Here is a 21,388-nt window from a genome sequence, read left to right on the forward strand (position 1 = left end):
TGCTACCTCCCCAAACCCCAGAGCTCAACATCCGTGCCCAGAAATACCCGGGCGGGGGTGAAGTGAGACCGCAACTCCTTTTCTGGGTACTCGGTCTATCCTCTCTTCCTAGAAACAGCCCCTCCCGTCCTGTCTCGCGCCCCGCAGCCGGATATCTAGGTCCCCGCCCCGCGGGGGCGCCTCCGCACCCCATCTCTGCGCCGCCAGTTCCTCCTGCAGTACCACCCAGTGTCCGCGGGGGCGCCCCGTGTCCCGCAGCGCCATCTAGGGACCGGGCACCGCCTCCCTGCCTCCCTCCCTCCCTCCCTCCCTCCGGGGCACCCCCGCCCCCCCCCTGCGCCCCGCTTACTCCGCCAGGACTCCCCCTCTCCCGGGTCCTTCGGGCAGCAGGACCCTCCCAGCCTCGGCCAGGGGGCCCCCCTAGCCGGTTCCCCTCGCGCCTCCGCCGGGCGCGTGGGCAGCGAGGAGAGGCGCGCAGGGCGGCCCGGCCCGCCGGCTCGGCCCGGTGGAGGCGGGCAGGCGAGGGCGGCGGGCCACGGGAGGCCAGCGATGGCAGCGGCCGGTGTCCGCGGGCGGAGAGGCGGCGGCGGCGGCGGGCGGCGCGAGGAGCCCCTGTGATTGGCACAGCCGAGCCGGAGGAGGAGGCGAGGGGAGGGCGGAGGAGGAGGAGGAGGAGGAGGAAGGGGGCGAGCGCAGCGGAGGCGGCCGTGAGGAGCTGTGTTTCCACCTCTCCAGCCCCGGCAGGACGGGGGCGGCCGCGGCGGGCCCGGGGTGGGGACAGCGCGCAGCCTCGCGACGCGCACCCCGCCGGCAGCGCCCGGCACTCGGGGCGAGCGGGAACGCGGCGGCGGGAGGAGGATGCAGGGGAAGAAGCCGGGCGGCTCGTCGGGCGGCGGCCGGAGCGGCGAGCTGCAGGGGGACGAGGCTCAGAGGAACAAGAAGAAGAAAAAGAAGGTGTCCTGCTTCTCCAACATCAAAATCTTCCTGGTGTCCGAGTGCGCCCTGATGCTGGCGCAGGGCACGGTGGGCGCCTACCTGGTGAGTCCCCGTGTCCCCGTGCCAACTCCGCCGCGGGGCCCCTTCCCCAGCCCGGAGCCCGGGCGGCCGACGGGCACGAGGAGGGACGGGCGGGCGTGACCTCCGCCCGGCGTGGAGGTTGGCGAGTGGTGCAGAGGCGGCTGCCGAGCGAGCCGGAGCGGCGGACCGCGGATGCCCGCAGCTCCTCCTGCTGCCGGCGGGGGCTGGGGGGGGGGGGACCGGAGGAAGAGAGGCTGCGGGCAGGTGGGCGTGAAACCATCCCTCCCACTGGAAAGTGCAGCCAGAGGGCGAGTTCCGGAGCCCCCTGGGAGAGGAAGGCATCCCGGATTTCAGGTGCCCTGCACATGGGAAGAAAAGCCAGTGAGCATCATCCCGCATCTTCTACTCCATTCCAGCCGCCCAGAGAACAAATCCATTATGCATCATTTTCTCCGGGTGCTTCTTCCATGGGGTGGGGGGGTGGGGGTGGGATTTAACAGCTTAGAGTAAAATGCGCCCGAGTGTGGCCTGATCCGAACCAGGGCTCTGGGGGGACTATTCCCGCTCCGTCTCCGCATAGCCATCTCTCAGCGCCTGGAATAAAGTTCCCATACCTGGAGAGCAGCTGCGAGTTTGTGTAGTTCCTGCCACCCACTCTCAGACCTCAATTCCCCACCGTTGTCCCTCTCCCCCAAGAGGGTTGCATCATTTTTCGCAACATACATCTATTTGATTCGCTTTCTGAAAGGGGAAATTAACGCTCAAACGGCCCAGGGGTGCATAACAGAGCAGAGGAAACAGCTTGTAATGACTCAGCACTGTCAAATCCCCACTTTGCCGGGTTCTCCTGCCCCGGCAGGTGGTCCCAACTTGAGTTCCAGACAATGCACACGTCCAGTCCTAAGTACAGCCCTGCCTAAACATGAGAAGATTTTTCAGAGCGTTGAGTGTTAAATCATCACTTGACTATTGACCCGAGACTGGAATCAGATGTCACAGACTTTGAGTGTTAGTGAGCAAGTTTGATCGAGAGAGAATTGGGCAAGATGTTGGCTGTTGGATAAGCACATCCAGAGAGGAAACCGCGTTTTTCCTTATTCCTCATTCCTGGCCACGGGTGACAGTTAATGAGGGCCAGACGCTAAGTGCCCTGTGCCGTTCATAAGCCATTCCTAGGACTCCGGGCTTGCGGTCAGAGGGAAGTACCAACAGGCTTGGTCTGTGTTGTGGGGTAAAGTAAGTTACGTGGTTCTGATACAAGATTGTTCCAAGTCGGCCCTGTCCCTGGGGTTCTCGCCCCAGGGATTCAGTCAAATGCATTTCCTTTGCTTCTTGCGAGATGAAAGGCAGTTTCAATCGCTGCCTCCGTGCATCCGTGACTTGTATGCTGCAGATGAACTCTGTCGCCGAAAGAACATTTTGTTCTCTGTTTAGATTTTAGTTTTAGAAGATGCCTTTTTAAATAGTTACTGGACACCATTTTAGACAGGACCTGCGGCCTTTGGAATTTTGGAGTCAGAGGAAAACCGGGGCTCGGGGGTCCGTTTTATTTGTTCAGATAGTAAAATGGGCACATGTTTTACTACGGTGCAAATGCACGTGAATAAATCTACGTTGGCCTTCCCAGTAGTGTATACAAGGTGTATCATTCCTACTCAGGGGGGCTCTGGGTTTAAAAGGGGGTTTGTGTATCAGCCAACGGCCGCCTCTGGTTTAGCAGTTTGTTTGCCTCATACCAGTTTCGTTCAAGAGGGCGGGCAGCTTCCACGTGTGGGCAGCACCAGTAGAACTTTTCACACCACGAATGATAAAGGCTTAGTTTCAGCTTACAATGACCTAAGAGTTTTAGAAAGAAATGAAGCCGGGCTTCAATCAGATGAGGGCCTAAGCTCCTTTAGCAAGTTAAGAAGCCGCGGGCTGGTAGAGTGGTGGACCTATAGAGGTGGCCCTGCACCCGGAGATAGGAAGTTGACTGCGATCCTGCAAGAGGCAAGTGGCAGCCAGAGGGATTCAGTGCACCTGGTGGGGGCCTCCTGCGGCATGCCAGCCCGGGCTGGTGGAAAGCCTGGTTCAAGGGGTAGGGTAACAGGAATCAACAGGTGACCAGCAGAAAGCAGATGGAGGGCCACGAGGGAACAGGCCTAGGACATTGAATTCATTTTGATTACTGTGTGCAGACGCGTAAGGTGCTCAGGGTTCTGCTTTGCCTGGCTGCCCTCCACTCGCCGCTGCCATCTGAACCTCATGAAAATAAATAGTTTGCTCGCCAGGGTTGACTGAGTCAGCTTGCCATGGGGTTTTGCTCTTCTGGGTCACTTGGGAGTTTTCATCTGTTACTTGGCAGGTGGAATAAAAATTTTGTTATTCCTTCAGCTCGGTGGGGCTTCGTTCCGGATAATTTGAGAATGAAACATTACAGGATGTTTGCGGGAAGGGAAGTTCTCCCTTTTAGTCCATCTCAGGCTTGTTTAGGAAACTCGAGGAGCATGATTGTAGATGATCACACAGGCAGGGGCCATGTGCAAGGTGTGTGTTCTATAGCATTGAGAATTCTATGCCAGTGACATTATTTCCAACTAGGTCCCAGAAGTCCACGCAGCTACCTGTTATTTCATCCTGCAGGGGCAATTTTTCTGATATTTGGAGGCTTCATTTCATTTATCCCTTTCCTCTCTGAAAAGACAGATTGCCCAGTGTCTTGAGTGATACAGGTATAGCCTTCCCAATTGCAGAACTGAAACAGGAAGTTGCCTGCGATTTGAGAAGCAACTTTGAAAACCAGGACTCTGTGTGTGTGTGTGTGTGCCTTTAAATAATCTGCCCAGGGCGGCAACTCCTGTATATGAGAAAGCCACCAATTATTAAGCTAGCCAGGGACCAGCAACTTTTGCCTGGGCGCTGGGGGTAGGCCAGGGGAGTGCAGAACACTGACGTCGACTGTGAAGCCGACTTAGTGATAATGTCGATAAGGTGTTCTGGGTGCAACCTGAACCAGCTGTGGATTCTGAGATCTGTTACTGTTCCAAATATTTTCATTGGAAATCATGCTTCAGATCAGCCAACAGTCCCAGGGATGTTCTCTGTTAGTCACTTAAACTGCCTGACAGTCTACAAAATATTTTCCCAGCCTAAGAAGAGGGACCCGCTCAGTTCTTGTTTTTTTTAAAATCCTCATCGGAGGATATTTTTCTATTTATCCTCAGATAGAGTGGGAGGGTGAGAGAGAGAAACATTGATGTGCGAGAGACACATGGATTGGCTGCCTCCCGCAAGACCCCGACCAGGGCCGGGGACCGAACCACAACTGAGGTACGTGCCCTTGACCAAAATCGAACCCGAAACTCTTTGGTCCACGGGCTGACTCAGCTCTAACTGCTGAGCCACACCGCCCAGGATGAGACCCATTCAGTTTGATCGTCACTCTGTGCCCAGTAGAAGAGTGGAGAATACAACTTAATTGTCCTCTGCTTGGGTCTTTGCTTCGGGTAGCTCCAGTCTGTAACATTGCAGGATTGTAACATCCGCCTAAATCTTGGGCTGTTTGGAGAAAGCGCAGGCCTACAGGAATGGGGCATGGAGAGACCGTCATTTCACGTGCACTTCATAATGTTTAGTGGAGACCCAGTGAGATGTTTCAAGCCATTTGCTGAGGGTAGCGCTGCATATAGAGGTGCATGTGTGTTACCAAGTTACGGAGGCCCGGAGGAGATGGGATGTGTCTGGGAAAGTAAAACCTCTGACCTCTGGGTGGTCATGATCGGCGCTCACATACAGATGCATTTGAATTTCCTCAGGATAAAAACTTCACAGTGCCACTTTGGTCTCTGCTCGGGGCACTGTGAAACGGGGGTGGGCATTTCCCTATGGAGAGTTATGCAAAAACGAAGTCTGGGTTTGCGGTGACCAAGGAGAGAGATGAATGTCTGAGTTTACCAGGGTTTCAGCTCACTGCTCTATAGTCACTTGTTTTTTTTGTTTTTTTTTTTAATGCCTGAGAGCATTTAGTGAGCTGGCAATGAACGGATGAGGTGGAAATGCTAGAGTTTTTATTATGTTCTTCCTAAAGAAGTATCATTTTGAAGACAGGTTTTTGCGTGTCTAACCCAGAAACAGACAGCTAAGAGACATTTTTTTTAAGTCCTTGTCAAATTAGTATGATGACTAAGGCAACTGTATTTTACTTAATCAAATTATTTTACACGCTTATGGTTTACTCAAAGTGACAAATTCCCTGCCATTTGCATAATTATTCTATACCCCCAGGTTGTAAGAAATAAAATAATCCTGTTTTTTTTGTTTGTTTTTTTTTCTTACAGCTTGGTTGAAAATGTTTAGCTACTAATTATTTAGGGGAAAATATTATTTCTGAAAATGCTTTTCAACCAGCTTTATGTCCACACCTTAGTTACTGTGGAGGGGTTTTCTCCTGTGTGTTGAACAGTTGAAGAAACTGAATTAGTTGTAAAGTGAACAAGATCTCTTTCCTGGCCCGGCTGGTGTGGCTCAGTGGTTGAGCGTCGACCCATGTACCCAGAGGTCGCTGGTTCGATTCCCGGTCAGGGCACATGCCCAGGTTGTGGGCCTGATCCCCAGTGCGAGGCGTGCAGGAGGCAGCCAATCGATGTTCTCTCTCATCGATGTTTCTATCTCTCCCTTCCTCTCTAAAATTCAATAAAGAAAAAGAAAATTGAAATAAAAAAAAAAAAAGATCTCTTTCCTGAATGTTGTAACTCACCCCTTCAGGTTGTAGGTACTCTCGGAGAGGAGGACCCGGAGGCCTCTCGCGGTGGCTCGCTAGTAACTGCCCAGCATCGAAGCTCCCTTTGCCTGCTGCCCGCACAGCGCTGTTCTGTACCAGCCTGGATACCTCTCCTCTTCTGCAAAGGCAGCTTGAGCAAGAGGGTCTCTGTGGATTTCTCGTGCCCATCCTCAAGTGCCGCCTTGTTCAGGGACCGGCTTCACTGAGCAGGCCGGCTCTGGGACAAGGGTAACGTGATGAGCAGTGACGAGGGTGCAGCCGCATGTCACATAGACAAGATCTGTGAATGTTGCCGGCTGGGTGGAGAGAGAGAGCGGAAGGCGGCACTGGTGTCAGGGTCTGTGCCAGGCCTTCTGCAGAGGAGGTAGAGCTGACCTTGGTCCTTGGGTTTTGTCCTTGGATTTCAGAGGGCTCCCTGAGGTGTCAGGCAGGGAAGCTGGGGCCTGCCAGGTGACCATGGGCAGGCAGGTATGCAGACGGTGCTCACCCCTTGCTGTGGTGGAGGATAGAACTGTATGCATTTCTATAGCACCTTGCAACCTTACAAACACAGTGGACTTGCACAGGTATTACTGCATTTGTTTTTTTATAATTTTTTCCTTTATTGATTTTAGAGAAGAAGGGAGAGGGAGAGAGAGATAGAAACATCGATGAGAGAGAACATCGACTGGCCGCCTCCTGCACGCCCCCCACTGGGGATCGGGCTCACAACCTGGGCATGTGCCCTGACTGGGAATCGAACCGGCGACCTCTTGGTGCATGGGTCAACAGCTCAACCACAGAGCCACACAGGCTGAGTGGTATAACTGCATTTAGTAACCACATTCCTCCAAAGTAGGGAAAAGGACTTATCATCACTCCTACTCACTGATTATACTTGTATTCTGTTGCCTTGAGTACGTTACTGCATGCATTATATATTTACATACATGCCCGTGTACAGTCACCAAATATTGTATGCTGTGCTGTTTGGAAGATATTAAGGGACGTTTCAGTGGTAAATTTGATTGCATGGCTTACGTGTGGATTTAGAACTCCCCTTATGACAAGTCACCTATATTTGATTCTTCTCAGAAGCGTCTTTGATAATCTGTAGGCCAGAAAGAAAGCGTCCTGGCTCTTTTACTGTGTTTTTGCTTTCTGTTTCTGCATCTGTTATATAGAAGGGATAATAAACAGAAAAAGAGTGGAATCTCTCTGAGTTCACAGGATAAGTGAATTGACGTGGTTGGAGGTATTTGTATTTCATGCAGTCTAAGTGCTTATGGGTTCGCGGGGGAGGTGGTATTGGTGTGGAAGGTTAAAACTGTCAGGCAAGTGGGGACAACTCCCAGGTAGGGAACAGCAAGACCCCGCATTCATTCCCGTGCCCTCCCCTTGGAGCTCTGTGACCTTGGGCTGCTTACTTAACCTCTCTGTGCCTTGGTTTTTCATCTTAGATCTGGGATCATAATAGTACCTACCCTCATAGCGTTGCTGTGAATTGAGTCGGTGCACGTAAAGCACTTTGAACACTGCCTGTCCCACAGTGCTTGATAAATACTAGCTGTTATTATTAACAGTTACACGGTTATACGTGTTTACCACCAACATAACAAGTCTGTAGCCCCAACCAGGGAGAAGTTAAACTCCTTCAGTCAAGCTTCGACTCTGGCGTAGGGAACTGTACGCTCAGGTCATTTCTCATTCTGCATAAACATTGTGTCTGGGAGCTAAAAGATTTTAAAAGTTAGAGATAAGTACCAGGGGCCAATGCTGCGTATCCCCTGATTATAAACACTGCAATACATTTTATCTGAAAGGTGCTATAAAAATAATTAGTCATGTGGGAGAGGACCGCCCTCCCCCTCGAATCCTGGTTATCTTGACCATTTATAGTCACTGGGTCCTGGGAAGGGTGTGGAGCAGGGACAGAAGAGGGACGGCTGGGAAGTCCCTGGCACCTGTTGCTGTGGTCTGTGGCCACAGGGTGGAGAAGACCGGGCCAGTGTTCTGGGTGGTTGGCAGCTGAGGAGCAGGGAAAGTATTGGACTTGGAGTCAAAGACCTGGGTTCGAACTTCACCTGCTTACCAGCTCCTGGTGACTCGACGTACCTGAACCTCAGTAGTCTCGTCTGAAAACTGGACATAGTGCGATCTGACCGTCCAGATAGCTGAGAGATTTAACTAAATGGACACGTGACAGTGCTTTTCATAGGGTGCAGTATTCAGTAATTGTCTTCACAATGATGCCAGGGCCTTCCTCACTGACCTGGGCACAACGGAAGCCCCTTCACGGGGCGACCTGAGGATGTGGGGTGTTGTGTGAGGCCTCGACCGTGTCTCCCAAATGGAAGATCTGGGTCCTTGTGTCCTGCTCTGTTTCTCTGGATGGAAAGTGGCCACTTCAAGGCAGCCTGGAGTGTCAGGAGGAGGGGACCAAGGGACATATGTTGTGGGCATATGCTACCCTCCAGGCAGCCTTGTTTAAGACGTGCGACCTTGGAGCTCAGCCCTGGTTGCTAGGAAGGGCTCAGGTCTGTCGCGGTGCCCGCTGCCTTCACCCAAGCCCTCTTGCAGGACATGTCAGCCAGGGCTCCGCAGGCACACACATGGGCATTTTCTTCACCGTGGCCCTTTTTGGTTTCTCAAAAGCAGAGCAAACGAGCTTCGGATACAATCTGATCGCCCTCCCTGCAGATTCAGCCATCTCGGCTTCTGGTTTGTGGCGAGTGTTGAGGCGACTACGTCCTGCACCCCTTTCCTTCCATCTGTGGTGTTTGAGGCAGCTTGCCCTCCCCAGCCGGGCCACACCTGTCCTCGGGAAGGGTAGGGAGTGCCCTGGGCTCTTCTCCGTGAATTAAGTCAAGTGGCACCAGGATGGAAGCCATCAGCTTTCTAAGGTGCTGGGCTTCCTTTGGCAGCCAGGGCTGTGCGGCGAGTGGCCAGGAGTCCTGCCTTCTGGGCGTTCCAGCGACAACGCGGAAAAAGCAGAATCCCCGCGGCGGGCTGGCCCAGCTTCTTCGTTTTGGTTCTCCTCGGTGGCTTTGAGTCGGGCCCCTTCTGAAAAAGGGAAGCCCTTTTGGATGGAGGGTTGAGTAGCTGCCTTTTAAGGGCCGGGACGTTCCTCTTCAAAACAGGGAGAAGTTATTTCACTTTCTACGAGATGGTAATCGTTGGTCATTAGAATGTTCCTGGACTGGAAACAAGACTTCTTAATGATTTCATACGCACTGGAAATGTTTAAAAAAGCAAAAGGCAACGTAGGTTGCTACAAGCCCTACTTTGTGATAGGGATTGGGGGGTGGGGTGGGGAAGGGGGGTGCAGTACTTTTAGTCACTTTGCTTTCATGTTTTCCTCCATCGATTTCCTGGCGATACCTTCTTCTTCTGGGATGTCACCTCCCAGGTTACCTGGTAACATAATCAGAGAGAGTACTCATGATAACAAGGATGTCTTGTTTCCTTAGCACGGGTTTTCACCAAAGTCTTTGCCGTGGGTGCTGAGGACCCCAGGCGACGCCCGCGAACTCATCCAGGTAGTGGTGCCACGGTCACATCGCTAGGCTGGGGCAGAAGGTCTCGTTTGAGCGCCCTGGCTTGAGTCACTCAGAAGCCTGGAGTACGCCCTTTGGTCTTCTGTCTGTGCATTGGTCCAGCTGCCCCTCCACCTGTGAGATTCTGTATGATGCGGTGGCACATTTCCGATTTGTCAGGGACGTTGCCCTTTAAAAGGGGGCGGGTCTCTGGTAATGAACCTGGCTGTCCAGGTTACATGACACCTTTGCATGGTGGGTCTCGCCAGCTGGGGCTGTCACTGAGCCCCCAGTTATGCCGAGTTAGCAGAAATAATGAGCCGAGCATGCTTTCAGCACACAGTTCTGGGGACTGTCACAGAACCGTGGGCAAACTATACTCCCCATAGCACTGCCTGCAACCATGGGAACTCGAGGAAGGAAGAAATGATTACTTTTACTTTCATTTCTGCACTTGCAGCGTTGAGAGAGAGAGAGAGCGCAGTGTCCCCGCGGCGTTGTTCAATTACAGTCTATTGTAATATGTTCTGGGGAATGGCTATTGTCTTTCCCTGCTCCCCGCTTTGGAAACGGCTTGTGCGAGGCGGGTGTGCTAGCTCTCTAATTGTTAGATTTGCTCTCCGCTCTGACACGGCTGCTCCCCGATCTCCAGCTGATTAGAGTGAGAAATTACCGCCTTGAACACCAGCACAGTTGAGATGGGAAGGCCGCCCTCTGACTGATTACATAAGCTCCGAAATACTGTACCTGAAATCTTGTTTACCCTGCTAAGAATCCCTGTAATAAAGATAAAAACGTCTGTGCAGCGCCGACCCGTATGTTTTTATGACGCAAGACTCAGTTATTGTGATGCGACGGGTGAAGAGCGGTGTTGATTAGTTCATCTCTCCATGGGCTTTTTTTGGGTCGGAGGGTTGTTTGAGGTAGACCCACAGAGCCCCCTGGAGCTGCCCCTGGAACTTGGCACCCCGGTGTCTTTTCTGCAGGGGAGCGGAGGCTGTCCTGGGTCTGGGTCACCTCAGCTCGCAAGGGCAGGCATCCGCTCAGGTCGGCTGGGGACATCGCTCCTGAGATGCAGTGGGACGCCCGGGAATGGAAACGCTGTGCGTCGGGCTTCATCCCCTGGCCGTCCGTTTTCTGGAGCCCGGCTGTGGTGGGCCTTGGATGTACCTGGTCTCGTCCCGTGGAGCTTGCCTGCGTGGTGCATCCGCCCTCCTCCTCTGCAAGCCACAGGTGCGTGGGCGGCGCACCGCCCAGTCCATTTCAGATTCCCGGCCTCCTGAACACGGGGCCAGGGGCTTATTTAGTGGCCAGGGTGAGCACGGGGCGGAAACGACTCAAAGGAGACTAGACAGCCCTGGCCGGTTTGGCTCAGCGGTTGGAGCGTCGGAGAGACCCGGGTTCGGTTCCCGCTAAGGGCACGTACTTCGGTTGCAGTTTGTCCCCGGCCCTGGTTGGTCGTGCGGGTGGCAGCCACTCGATGTGTCCCTTCGATGTTTTTCTCTCTCTCTCTCTCCCTCCCACTCTATCTGTACAAAAAAAAAAAAAAAGTAGACTAGACAGTTGACATAGACATGGAGAGTTTCAGACAAGCCGCTCCGGTCTTTGTGCAAAAAATTTAGGGCAAACTCTCCACGTAATAGGCTGCACGTTGCATTGCCCAGTGCTGGTGAATGCAACACGGGTTGCAAGGCTTACGTGTCAAAGGGAGGGTATCTTTGGGGGGGAAACAAAAACAACCACAACAAACCCATCAGTTGGCGCCTCCCCTGTCCCTTTGCCAGGCTGTGGAGATGCGTAAACAGAAAGTCAGCACGCGGTTGTGCCGCTCTGCAGCCTGTGGTCGACGGGAGCGGGCGGGGAGGTGCGCCTTGCTGTGCCCGGGCTCAGGGTGGCGCGTGGAGCCCGCCGACCTCGGCTGACCCCGGTGCAGCCCCGTGGGACTTCTGAGACCTGGGTGCAGGTGCTCATCCACTGGGCGGCTTTTCCATGTAGCCTGTTCTTAGGTCTTTCTCAGCATCGAGAAAGCTCTGCATTTCTTGCTTTCATCTTAGGCAAAATCAGGGCACAGAATTAAGTCACTTACCCAAATCTGCCGCCCCACCCCCCAGCCAGCTCACAGGCAAGCAGTCAGGAAGAGTTTTTTATTTTGTTTTTTTCTTTATTGCTTTTAGAGAGAGAGGAAGGGAGAGGGAGAAACATCGATGAGAGGGAACATCAATTGGCCGCCTCCAGCGAGCCCCCCACTGGGGATCGGCCCACAACCTGGGCATGTGCCCTGACCGGGAATCAAACCGGTGACCTCTTGGTGCCTGGGTCGACACTCAACCACTGAGCCACACCGGCTAGATAAGAGTTTTATTTTTGGAAATAATGATTATAAAGATATATACATATATAAAAATAATATTTTGCGGAATGCTAGAAAAGAAATCACTATTTTTCTTAATCTGTTTTAAAATATCCCTCCTTTTTTTCTTATAAATATACTCATGGTTTCCTAATGGCCGCTATACCCATCATTGATCTAGTGAAGAAATAAAAAATATATCTATCTGCCTTTTGATACTTTAGATTTCATTGGGGAATGTTTTTGTCACTTAAAAATAATAACACCACCCAGCCAGTGTGGCTCAGTGGTTGAGCACCTACCCATGCACCAAGAGGTTGCCAGTTCGATTCCCGGTCAGGGCACATGCCCAGGTTGTGGGCCTGATCCCCAGTGGGGGGCATGCAGGAGGCGGCCAATCGATGTTCTCTCTCATCGATGTTTCTGTCTCTCTCCCTCTCCCTTCCTCTCTCTCTAAAATCAATAAAGAAAAAATAATAACACCAAGGCAGCAATTAAAAATGACTTGGGGCTTCTGTCACCCAGGGCCATCATGGAGATTTTTCAGTATGACAAGTGGAACATTTTATTTTATTTTGTTTTTAATCCTCCCCCGAGGACATGTTTTTACTGATTTTTAGAGAGAGAAAGGGAGAGGATTGAACACGAAACGTTTAGGTGCACAGGACGATGCTCCACCCTCCTGAGCCACCCAGCCAGGGCACAGGTGACACATTCTAGATCCCAGAGCGGGAAGCTGGGTGTTGTGCTCAGATCTGTTGCCTTGGGGGTGCTGTTCTCTTTGTGCCGAGTGAGCTGAGCCACAGTGGTCACAGGTGGTCAGCTCAGCTTTGTTGCCTCCTGGTTGTTGATTAATTTTATTCTTGCCTTCCTCCACTGACCCCTGACCCCAGCCATGCCATGGTCCACCAACCCTGTGAGACCTCGCCCGGGTCACTCCTGAGGGGACATTGTTAATACATTTCTTCCAGCTCCCGCCTTTGCATTGTATGTAGGAGTGGCGGTTGGGGGACTGAGGTCTCCCTATTTTATTGAAACCTTTTCCTTCTGTGCAGGTCATAGGGCAATGAGATCCTCCTTGAACAGTTTGCAGTATCTCAGATGTTAGAGCAAAGTCGGCTCATAGTTTTCCCCTCAGATAAAGAAATACGCCATGCTTAGGAAAGAGAAGGTGACTTTGACCGTTGATTGTGAAGTGGACTTGGACCGGAGGTGGGAAGGTGGATGACTGTGTCTCTCTGGCTTTTCTGGAGGAAGAAATAGGGTGTGTTCCTTTCTTGGGCGTGGCATCACAGATCACCACGAGCTGTGGCTTAGAACCTCAGGGGTGTTAATCTTGCAGTCCTGAAGCCAGGAGTTTGAAATCCAGGTGTCAGGGCCGTGTTTTTTTCTGAGACGCTGGGTGGAATCATTTCTTTCTTCTTCCCAGCTGCCTGTGGGGGCCCTTGATCCTTGGCCGTCCTTAGCTTGCATTTGCCTTCTTCCAGGTCATGTGGGACTTTCTCTGTGTGTGTCTCTTTCTCTTCTTATAAGAACACCAGAGAGCCTGGCCGGTGTGGCTCTGGTTGAGCATCCACCCACGCACCAGGAGGTCGCCGGTTCGATTCCCAGTCAGGGCACATGCCCAGGTTGTGGGCCTGATCCCCAGTGAGGGGCATGCAGGAGGCAGCCAATCAATGTTCTTTCTCATCGATGTTTCCATCTCTCTCTGTCTCCCTTCCTCTCTCTCTAAAATCAATGAAGAAAAATTATTAAAAAAAAACAAAACACCACCAGTCATCCTGGATTAGGGCTCACCTTAATGATCTCATCTTACCTAATTATATCTGCTAAGACCTTGTGTTCAAGCAAGATCACATTCAGATACCAGGGGTTAGGGCTTCGTGTCTTTGGGGAGATACAGTTCAACCCGTAAAGCCAAAGAGAAGAGAAGCAAAGGACCCTAAAACAGTCTGAGGTTACAAAGCAAAAAAAATAAAAATAAAAATACTAAAGAAACAAAAAGAGAAACTGCCCTCTTTAGTGTTTCCGATTGAGTGGGAAGATTATGGGGCTTTGGTGGGAGAGTCATTCTGAGCAGGAAGGCCCTGTGTTAGCAGAAATGTTGCCCTGAGGCTGTCCTTGGTTCCTCTCTGCAAGGAGATAACCATGTTTCTCTCCAGGGTGGTGGGTGGTGGTGGTTACGCTTACGGGAGTGAGCCTGGTTGTATTCATTTGTAGCTTGGAACAATCCTCTCTCCGTTCTGGGCATAGCTGAGGAAGAGATGGGGTTGCATGATCCCATCATCCGATTAAGAAATGCATGTAAAAAGAAAGCCTAGAAATTCGTGTGGGTGAGCATTCTGAGTGTGTATATTTAGTGTGTGTGTGTGTGTAGCACATATCCCTGTCCCTTACACTCAGGACTCTGTCACCACCAGGCCCGGGAGGTGTCCGCTGGCCCTGTCTCCTCCCTGAAGCGCTAGCCCACTTTCTGAGACGGAAAGAGACGAGGCTGTGCTAGCCGGTCTCAGATTTGGCCCAGGTAGCTGTGACATGGGGACCAGGTAGCTGTGACATGGGGACCGGGCCTCTGCCTTCTTATCTCATTCGTCATCCTGATCTTTGGGTGGAGGTGGGAGCTGTCAGATGCTTGGAATTCTCAGCACAGACTTTTTTCAAACGACTTCACCCTGGTCTCTGCCAAACTGGTGACCTTCAACAGCTCTCTTAAGTGCCCGAGCAGTGTAGAGTTAGGGTGTTCCTGGCCCCTGTGGAGTTGGTATGTCCTAGTGGGGGAGATGGTACGGAGGTAATTTTTATTTATTTATTTTTTAATCCTCACCCGAGGACATTTTTTTTTTTTTTTTTTGACATTTGGTTTAGATAGAGTGGGAGGGAGAGAGAGAGAAACATCGATGTGAAAGGGACACATCGAGGGGTCGCCACCTACATGACCCAATCAGGGCCGGGGACAAACTGCAACCGAGGTACGTGCCCTTAGCGGGAACTGAACCCGGGTCTCTCCGGGCCGCAGGCCGACGCTCTAACCGCTGAGCCAAACAGGCCAGGGCCGTAGGTAATTTTTTAAGTTACCCATTCATTTGCCTGTTTCAGGTCCTGGGCCAGGCAGCTGGCCCAGCCGTGATCACAGGGCAGCGTGGTCTCCTGGCGTAAAATCGGGGTGTTACGTCGAGGCGGGAGGTGGCGCTGGAGATGGTCCGGGCGCGCGGGGAGAACGCGTGTGGTTACGGATGGAAAGAAGGGGCAGCCGGGAGCACAGGCCCCGGCCACACACAGGGCTTGTGGGAGCCGGCACTGGGGAGTCTCCACTCTCGCCAGCGTCATGGGGGCTGTTGGCACCTCTCTTGGCAAAGCTTCTGTCTTCACACCCCCCAGCTTTGAAGTGGAGCTCGAGGCCCGTCTGCCGGCTTGTAGAGACAGGACACGTCAGGGCATCCTCAGACTCTGCTAGACGCAGGCCGCCTTGCACGGCGTAGCCAAGGGGCTGAAGGATGCTGGTGGTCTGGAATATTCTGCTCACCGGGGATGGGGCAGAGCGGGGGGAGGGGAGCTGTAACATCCATGTACAGTGCACCTCTGTTCAGCCTCTCTTCTGAGTTATCTGCAAACGACTTTCTGCAAGATGGCCTAAGATCAGGAAAGGTCCTCTCATATTTGACTGTTTTTGTTGTTGTTTTTTTTAAGCACTTTAGCTCGTCCTCGGATGTATCAGTTCTGGAGAACTTGAAAGCTGGTAAGGGAACATACTGTGTTCACACACAGAAAGTGTCTCCAAACAAAAAGTGGGCGTGTGGTTTTCAGTTTCAGACTTGGAGGGAGGCCATTCAAAATTCCCCTCCTGTTCTCCTTGAGAAAAACTTGGCAAGCCGCTGAGAGGGGGCACCCCTCCTGGGGATAATCCTGAGGGGTCCCCAGAGAGGCTAGCCCATGAGCAGAGCTCACTGGCTCCTGAGGCCTCAGCGACTTGGCTAGGAGGGTGGGGTGGGGATTTACTGAGCTGGTCGCCCTGCAGCCTCAAAGCCTGCGCAGAGGGTGTGCAGAGAGGCTGGCCAGAATGCCCCTGGCCTGTGGGCCCACACCTGCGCCCGCAGATGGCTGATCCGAGCCCTGGCTGAGACTTCAGAGCCCCACGTGGTCACATCGCTGAGTTCTCCCATTAACTTGAACTTCAAGTTGATGCTTGTGGCTTTTATTTTATTTTTTTCCCTAAATAGAAAGGCATGGCTGTTTGACTTGTTACGTGAAGAATGCATGTGTTGCAAATTTGGAGAACACAGATGAACATAGAGACATTTAAAAAGAAGAAGAACGAAGAAACATCGTCCATAAGTACTGTCACCTGGCGCTGCACTGTCAACATCATGGTGTGTGTCCCTGCAGTCCGTAGGTCCCTCATTCCCTCATGGTTGCAGGGACAGAAGAGTAGACGGCATTTATTGGGTTTGTGACGTTCAGGGCTGCCACTTGCTCACCTTTTTAAAAAAATTATTTTTGTTTATTGATTTTAGAGAGAGGAAGAGGGAGGGAGAGAGAGAGAGAAACGCCCCATACTGGGGATCAGGCTCACAACCTGGGCATGTGCCCTGACTTGGAATTGAACCAGTGACCTCTGGGTGCATGGGTTGATGCTCAACCACTGAGTCACACTGGCCGGGCCCTGCTTGCTCATCTTAAGTAGCTTTGGGCCACTGAGTCTGTGTCTTCCTCTCCAACTCTCCATTTCATATCTAAGATTGGGATGGTATTTATACTAATTTCAAATGATCTTGCAAATACCAGATGAGACAGTCCCTTCAAGGTGCTTGGCCCGTGCCTCTCTGCAGTACGTTACTGCTATTGTTGTTATTATTTTTGTCCTCACCCAAGGATATGTTTATTGATTTTTAGAGAGAGGAAGGAAGAGAGAGAGAGAGAGAGAAACATCACCGTGAGACACATAAATTGGTTGCCTCCCATATGTGCCACAACCAGGGATCGAATCCACAACCTAGGTATCTTTCCTGACCCAGAATCAAACCTGCACCCTTTTGGGTGTATGGGACGATGCTCCAACCAAGTGAGCCACATGACCAGGGCTAGATATACTTTTTAAAATATATGTTCTTGCCCTGGCTGGTTTTTCCCAGTGGTTAGAGCATCGGCCCATGGACCAATGAGTCTTGGGTTCGATTCCGGTCAAGGGCATGTACCTTGGTTGTGATTTGTCCCCAGCCCTGGTCAGGGTTGTGTGAGGGAGGCAACCAATCAATGTGTCTCTCTCACATCCATGTTTCTCTCTCTCTCTCCCCCTCCCTCCCCCTCTATCTGGAGAGAAATGGAAAAATATCCTCAGGTGAGCAGTAGAAAAATAAAATAAAATAAAATAAAATATATGTTCTTAAAATGCAAAGCAGCAATTTTAATTTCACTCATATTTAACCAAAGACCTAATTAAACTGTGAAGTCACTGTCTTCCGCCCTGGAAAATTGCTGTAGCCGAAGCCAGCCTGGTTTTTCTTGCTTTGTAGATTGTGTGTAGATAAGTTGCCTGAAGAATTAATTCCTTGTTCATATTTCACATGTAACAATCGCAACATCCATTCCTGCTGCATGATGAGTGTCATTTTTGTGTAACTTGATGTCAACAGATTCAATCCTTTATCATTCCCAGGAGAATGTTTAAGATTTTTCTCTTTGCACCCTTGCTTGGTTCTGTACAGTGAGTGAGTTTGCTGCTGTGAGGACCTGTTATCCGTATGTTGGATTGTCTTAGTCCCCAGGTTATTTCATTAGGTTGGCAATTTCATTCCGTTTCTTTTCTGGTCATGTTGCTTTTGAATTCCTCAGCTTACTGAACTCTTATCGTAAGATCTGTGGCTCAAAGATCTTTTGTGGGGGAATACTCCTGTTCTCCACTTAGGATTTCTTTTAAGTTGACAGTTTCTGCTTTTGATACAATGTTTCATTTTTTTTCTTTCCTCCAGGAGTCTAGCTTTAGAGCTGCCTGTGCCTGTTTTGCAATTTGTTTTTGCCTAGAGAGACTGCCCAGGTCATGGTTGTAGGTGATTTCTTGCTTTGAAGTTTTCCATCCCCCCTCCCCACTTACCACCAAGCTACAGTTTGAAGGCTGGTGTTTTGCCTCTATCCACGCTTTCTGTAGCCTGAAGACATACGGGGGGCGGGGCTGGCTGAGCTGCAGCAGGTGGTGTATAGGGTGCTGACAGGGTCCTGGCTGGAAGATGCGGGCTGGGTGGCTTTTGCTTCTGGGGTCCTTGGAAGGTCCTTTTCAGGGGGTTCAGTCTTCCTGGGTGGGGGCACACCGGATATCCTTGGGCATTATGCCCTGGCCCCACCAGCCCCGGTTTTCACTGTGGTCTCCTGAAGCCTTCACCTGCTTCCAGCAGAAATAGTTAGCACCATGGTCTATGTGTGGATAGCTACTCAAGGTTGCTTTTCTCTGAGTTAGTGATACGAATGAAAACTCAGTTTTGTTTATTCATCGGTTCACCTTCCTGAGGATGGGGGAGCCTGGTTACTGTTCCATTCTGCTTTGATCCCCAGTCTTCCTTTAACTCTCCCTAGCAGGCAGCATTTGAACTTTGTGACACAGGGGTGTGCTTATTTTCCTGCTTGTTTTTTTTTTGTGTGTGTGTGTGTGTGTTTTTTGGTACATGCCCCTAGCAGGAACCGAACTCGGGACTCTCTGGTCCACAGGCCGATGCTCCAATTGCTGAGCCAAACCGGCCAGGGCTCCTGCTTGTTTTTTGACTGGTGATTATTCTGTTTCTGCTTTAAAATTCTTATAGTTGCCAGGCTGGTGTGGCTGAGTGGTTGAGCGTCGACCCAAGAGGTCACTGGTTCGATCCCCGGTCAGGGCACATGCCCAGGTTGTGGGACTGATCCCCAGTGGGGAGCATGCAGGAGGCGGCCAATCAATGTTCTCTCTCATCGATGTTTCTCTCTCTCTCTCCCTCTCTCTTCCTCTCTCTCTCTGTAAAAAAAATCAATAAAGAAAAATAATTCTTTTAGTTAAGTTTTAGAAGAGTCAGTCTCTACATAGAGGTTGGTATCATTTTAAGTGAGACATGCCCAGAATAATTTTAAAGAATTGCATAATATTCTACTGTATCCTAGTATATTGAACCACCCTGTTTTTGTACGGTAGGTTGTTGACTTTGCTAACATAAATCTATATTTCTCATTACGTTTCTGTGTTGCTTTTTAGAATTATAAAATGGGATGCTGAGATTAAAAGGCCTGGTCACCGCTGTAGAGGGGGAGGGGAACTGACATTTTTTGAGGGTCTTACGTGTGCCATGAAGTCCATAAATGGTCTGATGAGACTCTCACCACAACCCTGTCTGATACATGCCATTATTTACAAGGGCTCAGAGCCAAGAGCTTGCCCACGATTAGGTTTTGATCCCAGGTATCTCGGCTTTATCTCGCTTTAAAATCCCCTCTGTCCTCAGACCGCGCCTCCTCGAGAAGTCACAGCTGTGTTGATTGCTGGTCCGTGTCTGGTGTTGTGATATCGTCTTAGCATGTCCCTGCTTGCGAGAGAACACTGTTCTTCCTCTTCTGTAACCGAGGGAGAAGGTGAGGGACGTTGAACGTGACTTCAGTGCGGACAGAGAACCATGTTTTCGGTCCCTTCCCCTCCCCGCCCCCCAGAGTGCGAAATGGCATTTGGGGGTTTTGTGAATTTGGTTTTGTCGGAAGATCCATTGCTCGGGGCCCCTGTTCCGGGCATGTCGTTACCTGTGTGCTCAGCCCTCGACTGCATTCTTGTTGGGAACAGCCAGCCACTCAAAAACAAGGGCCATTGTGTAATAATCCAGCCATAACAGCCCTCACAAAATTACAGACTGCTCCGTGCCAGGGGGAGCAAACACTCTAATTAATACGTGCTACCTGCGCAAATGGCCATCTCTCCAAACCTCAGCACAGGATTACCTGTACCTTACTCCAGGAGTATTCCACGGGGCTTCCCAAGCGTTTTGGTATTTATTGGAAGACTCCTGTTTGCGTCTCCGTTTTATCGTCCAAATCTTAAACGGGCCCAGTACTGACTCACATGCGTGGAATGTTGAATGGCTTTTGATGTTTGTTGTCATGGATTGTGTCATTTCAGTGTGACGGCCCCCTGAGAGCTGGGTGGGGCATTTTTACCCCACTGGGGATCGGGCCCACAACCTGGGCATGTGCCCTGACCAGGAATCGAACCGGTGACCTCTTGGTGGATGGGTCGACGCTCAACCACTGAGCCACACCGGCCGGGCCATATAATCTTTTTTTGAACCACTTAAAAGTAAATTGTAGCCCTGGCCGGTTTGGCTCAGCGGTTGGAGCGTCGGCCTGCGGTCCAGAGAGACCCGGGTTCGGTTCCCGCTAAGGGCACGTACCTCGGTTGCAGTTTGTCCCCGGCCCTGGTTGGTCGTGCGGGTGGCAGCCATTCGATGTGTCCCTTCACGTCGATGTTTCTCTCTCTCTCTTCCTCTCCCTCCCTCTCTATCTGAGCAAAAAATAAAAAAATAAATAAAAGTAAATTGTAGAAATGAGGACACTTCACACCTAAATGTTTATTATCCTTCTCTATAAACTACGATCATTTTCTTCCAAAACTCCCCGATTGTCACCCCAACAATCAGGGGTTCTCATGAGTCGGAAATGCATTCCCACAGGTGAAGGTCTTAGTCCCGTGCCTGGGACGCGTGTTCAGTCAACTTCCTCATTCTGGCTGTCGCGCCTGCCGTGGGGGGCCCTGAAGACAGTCTCTAAGGCCCTTTTTTTTTGCTTTGAGGGTTTTGTTTTTGGAGAAACACAGGATGATTGAAGCCAGGAGCAGGCGAGCAGTGAGTGGCTGCAGAGCCGGGCCAGCACACCACGGCCCGTGGACGGCGTCCCGCCTGCAGGCTGACTTCAGGAGCCCAGTGTTCATGGAACAGCCACGCGGGGTCATTTCCATGCTACTGTCTGCGGCTCCCTTTGCAGACATCAGCCACGTCCGAGAGGCTGTGACAGAGACCAGATGTTCTGCAACGCCTGTAATCTTTAGTATCTGGTATCCTGCAGAAAAAAGAAACAAAAAAATGGCAGACCGCTTTTCCAGAATATTAAAGAGCTCTGGGAGTGTGCTCTCTGACCCGGGGGTCCAGGCTCCCACATATGGGAGTTGCTGCCTCCTGGTGAATTCCTGCCTTCAGCTGTCACTCCTAAGGGTGGTCTTTCCCGGTCCTTCCAGCCTAAGGCTGACTGCTTCCTCTGGGTGGTCTCTCCGGCCGTCTAAGGAAACAAAGGGCAAGTGTGCTCACAGATGCTTTCTCAGCTGGGTAGCCGGTGGTTCTGAAGGCCCCCCGATTGGAGGAACCCCCGTGCTTGTGTTTTGCACAGCAATTTCCAGATGACCCTGCAGGGAGCTCCTTTGAGCTGCCCCATGTGGGTCCGGAGGGGACTGTGGCAGAACCACAGGCCTTCTCTCTATTCATATTCCCGGCCCTCGAACCCTGCGCCCGCTAATTATAGACATTTGACTTCTGCCAATGCGTGCGGGGTCCTGCAGCTTGACCCAAATGGAACCGATTCAACTGCACTGAACGGGCAACCTCATTTCCATACGCGACTTCGGCAGTTGGGCAGTAATATCCCAAGGTCCTTTTCTGTGTCATCTGGCTGATGGCCCTTGATTTATTTCCTGGTCTTTAAGATAGTGATCGATCTGAGGCAGTAAATTCAATTCCGCTATGGAAGAATCTTTTCCCTTCT

General features: G+C 51.4%; 1 protein-coding gene across 2 annotated transcripts in view; it reads left to right on the forward strand.

Moving 5' to 3' along the window:
• The first annotated feature begins 686 nt into the window (after positions 1-686).
• Positions 687-21,388, forward strand: part of SLCO3A1 (solute carrier organic anion transporter family member 3A1) — a 246,849-nt gene continuing 226,147 nt past the window's right edge. For both annotated transcript variants that reach the window (XM_036277812.1, XM_036277811.1), the window contains exon 1: positions 687-1,038. In XM_036277812.1, coding sequence (XP_036133705.1) covers positions 859-1,038 — 180 coding nt within the window. In that variant the 5' untranslated portion in view covers positions 687-858. The remainder of the gene's footprint in view (positions 1,039-21,388) is intronic.

Source organism: Molossus molossus, unplaced genomic scaffold, assembly GCF_014108415.1.
Source record: "Molossus molossus isolate mMolMol1 unplaced genomic scaffold, mMolMol1.p scaffold_m16_p_24, whole genome shotgun sequence".
Classification (NCBI taxonomy): Eukaryota; Metazoa; Chordata; class Mammalia; order Chiroptera; family Molossidae; genus Molossus; species Molossus molossus.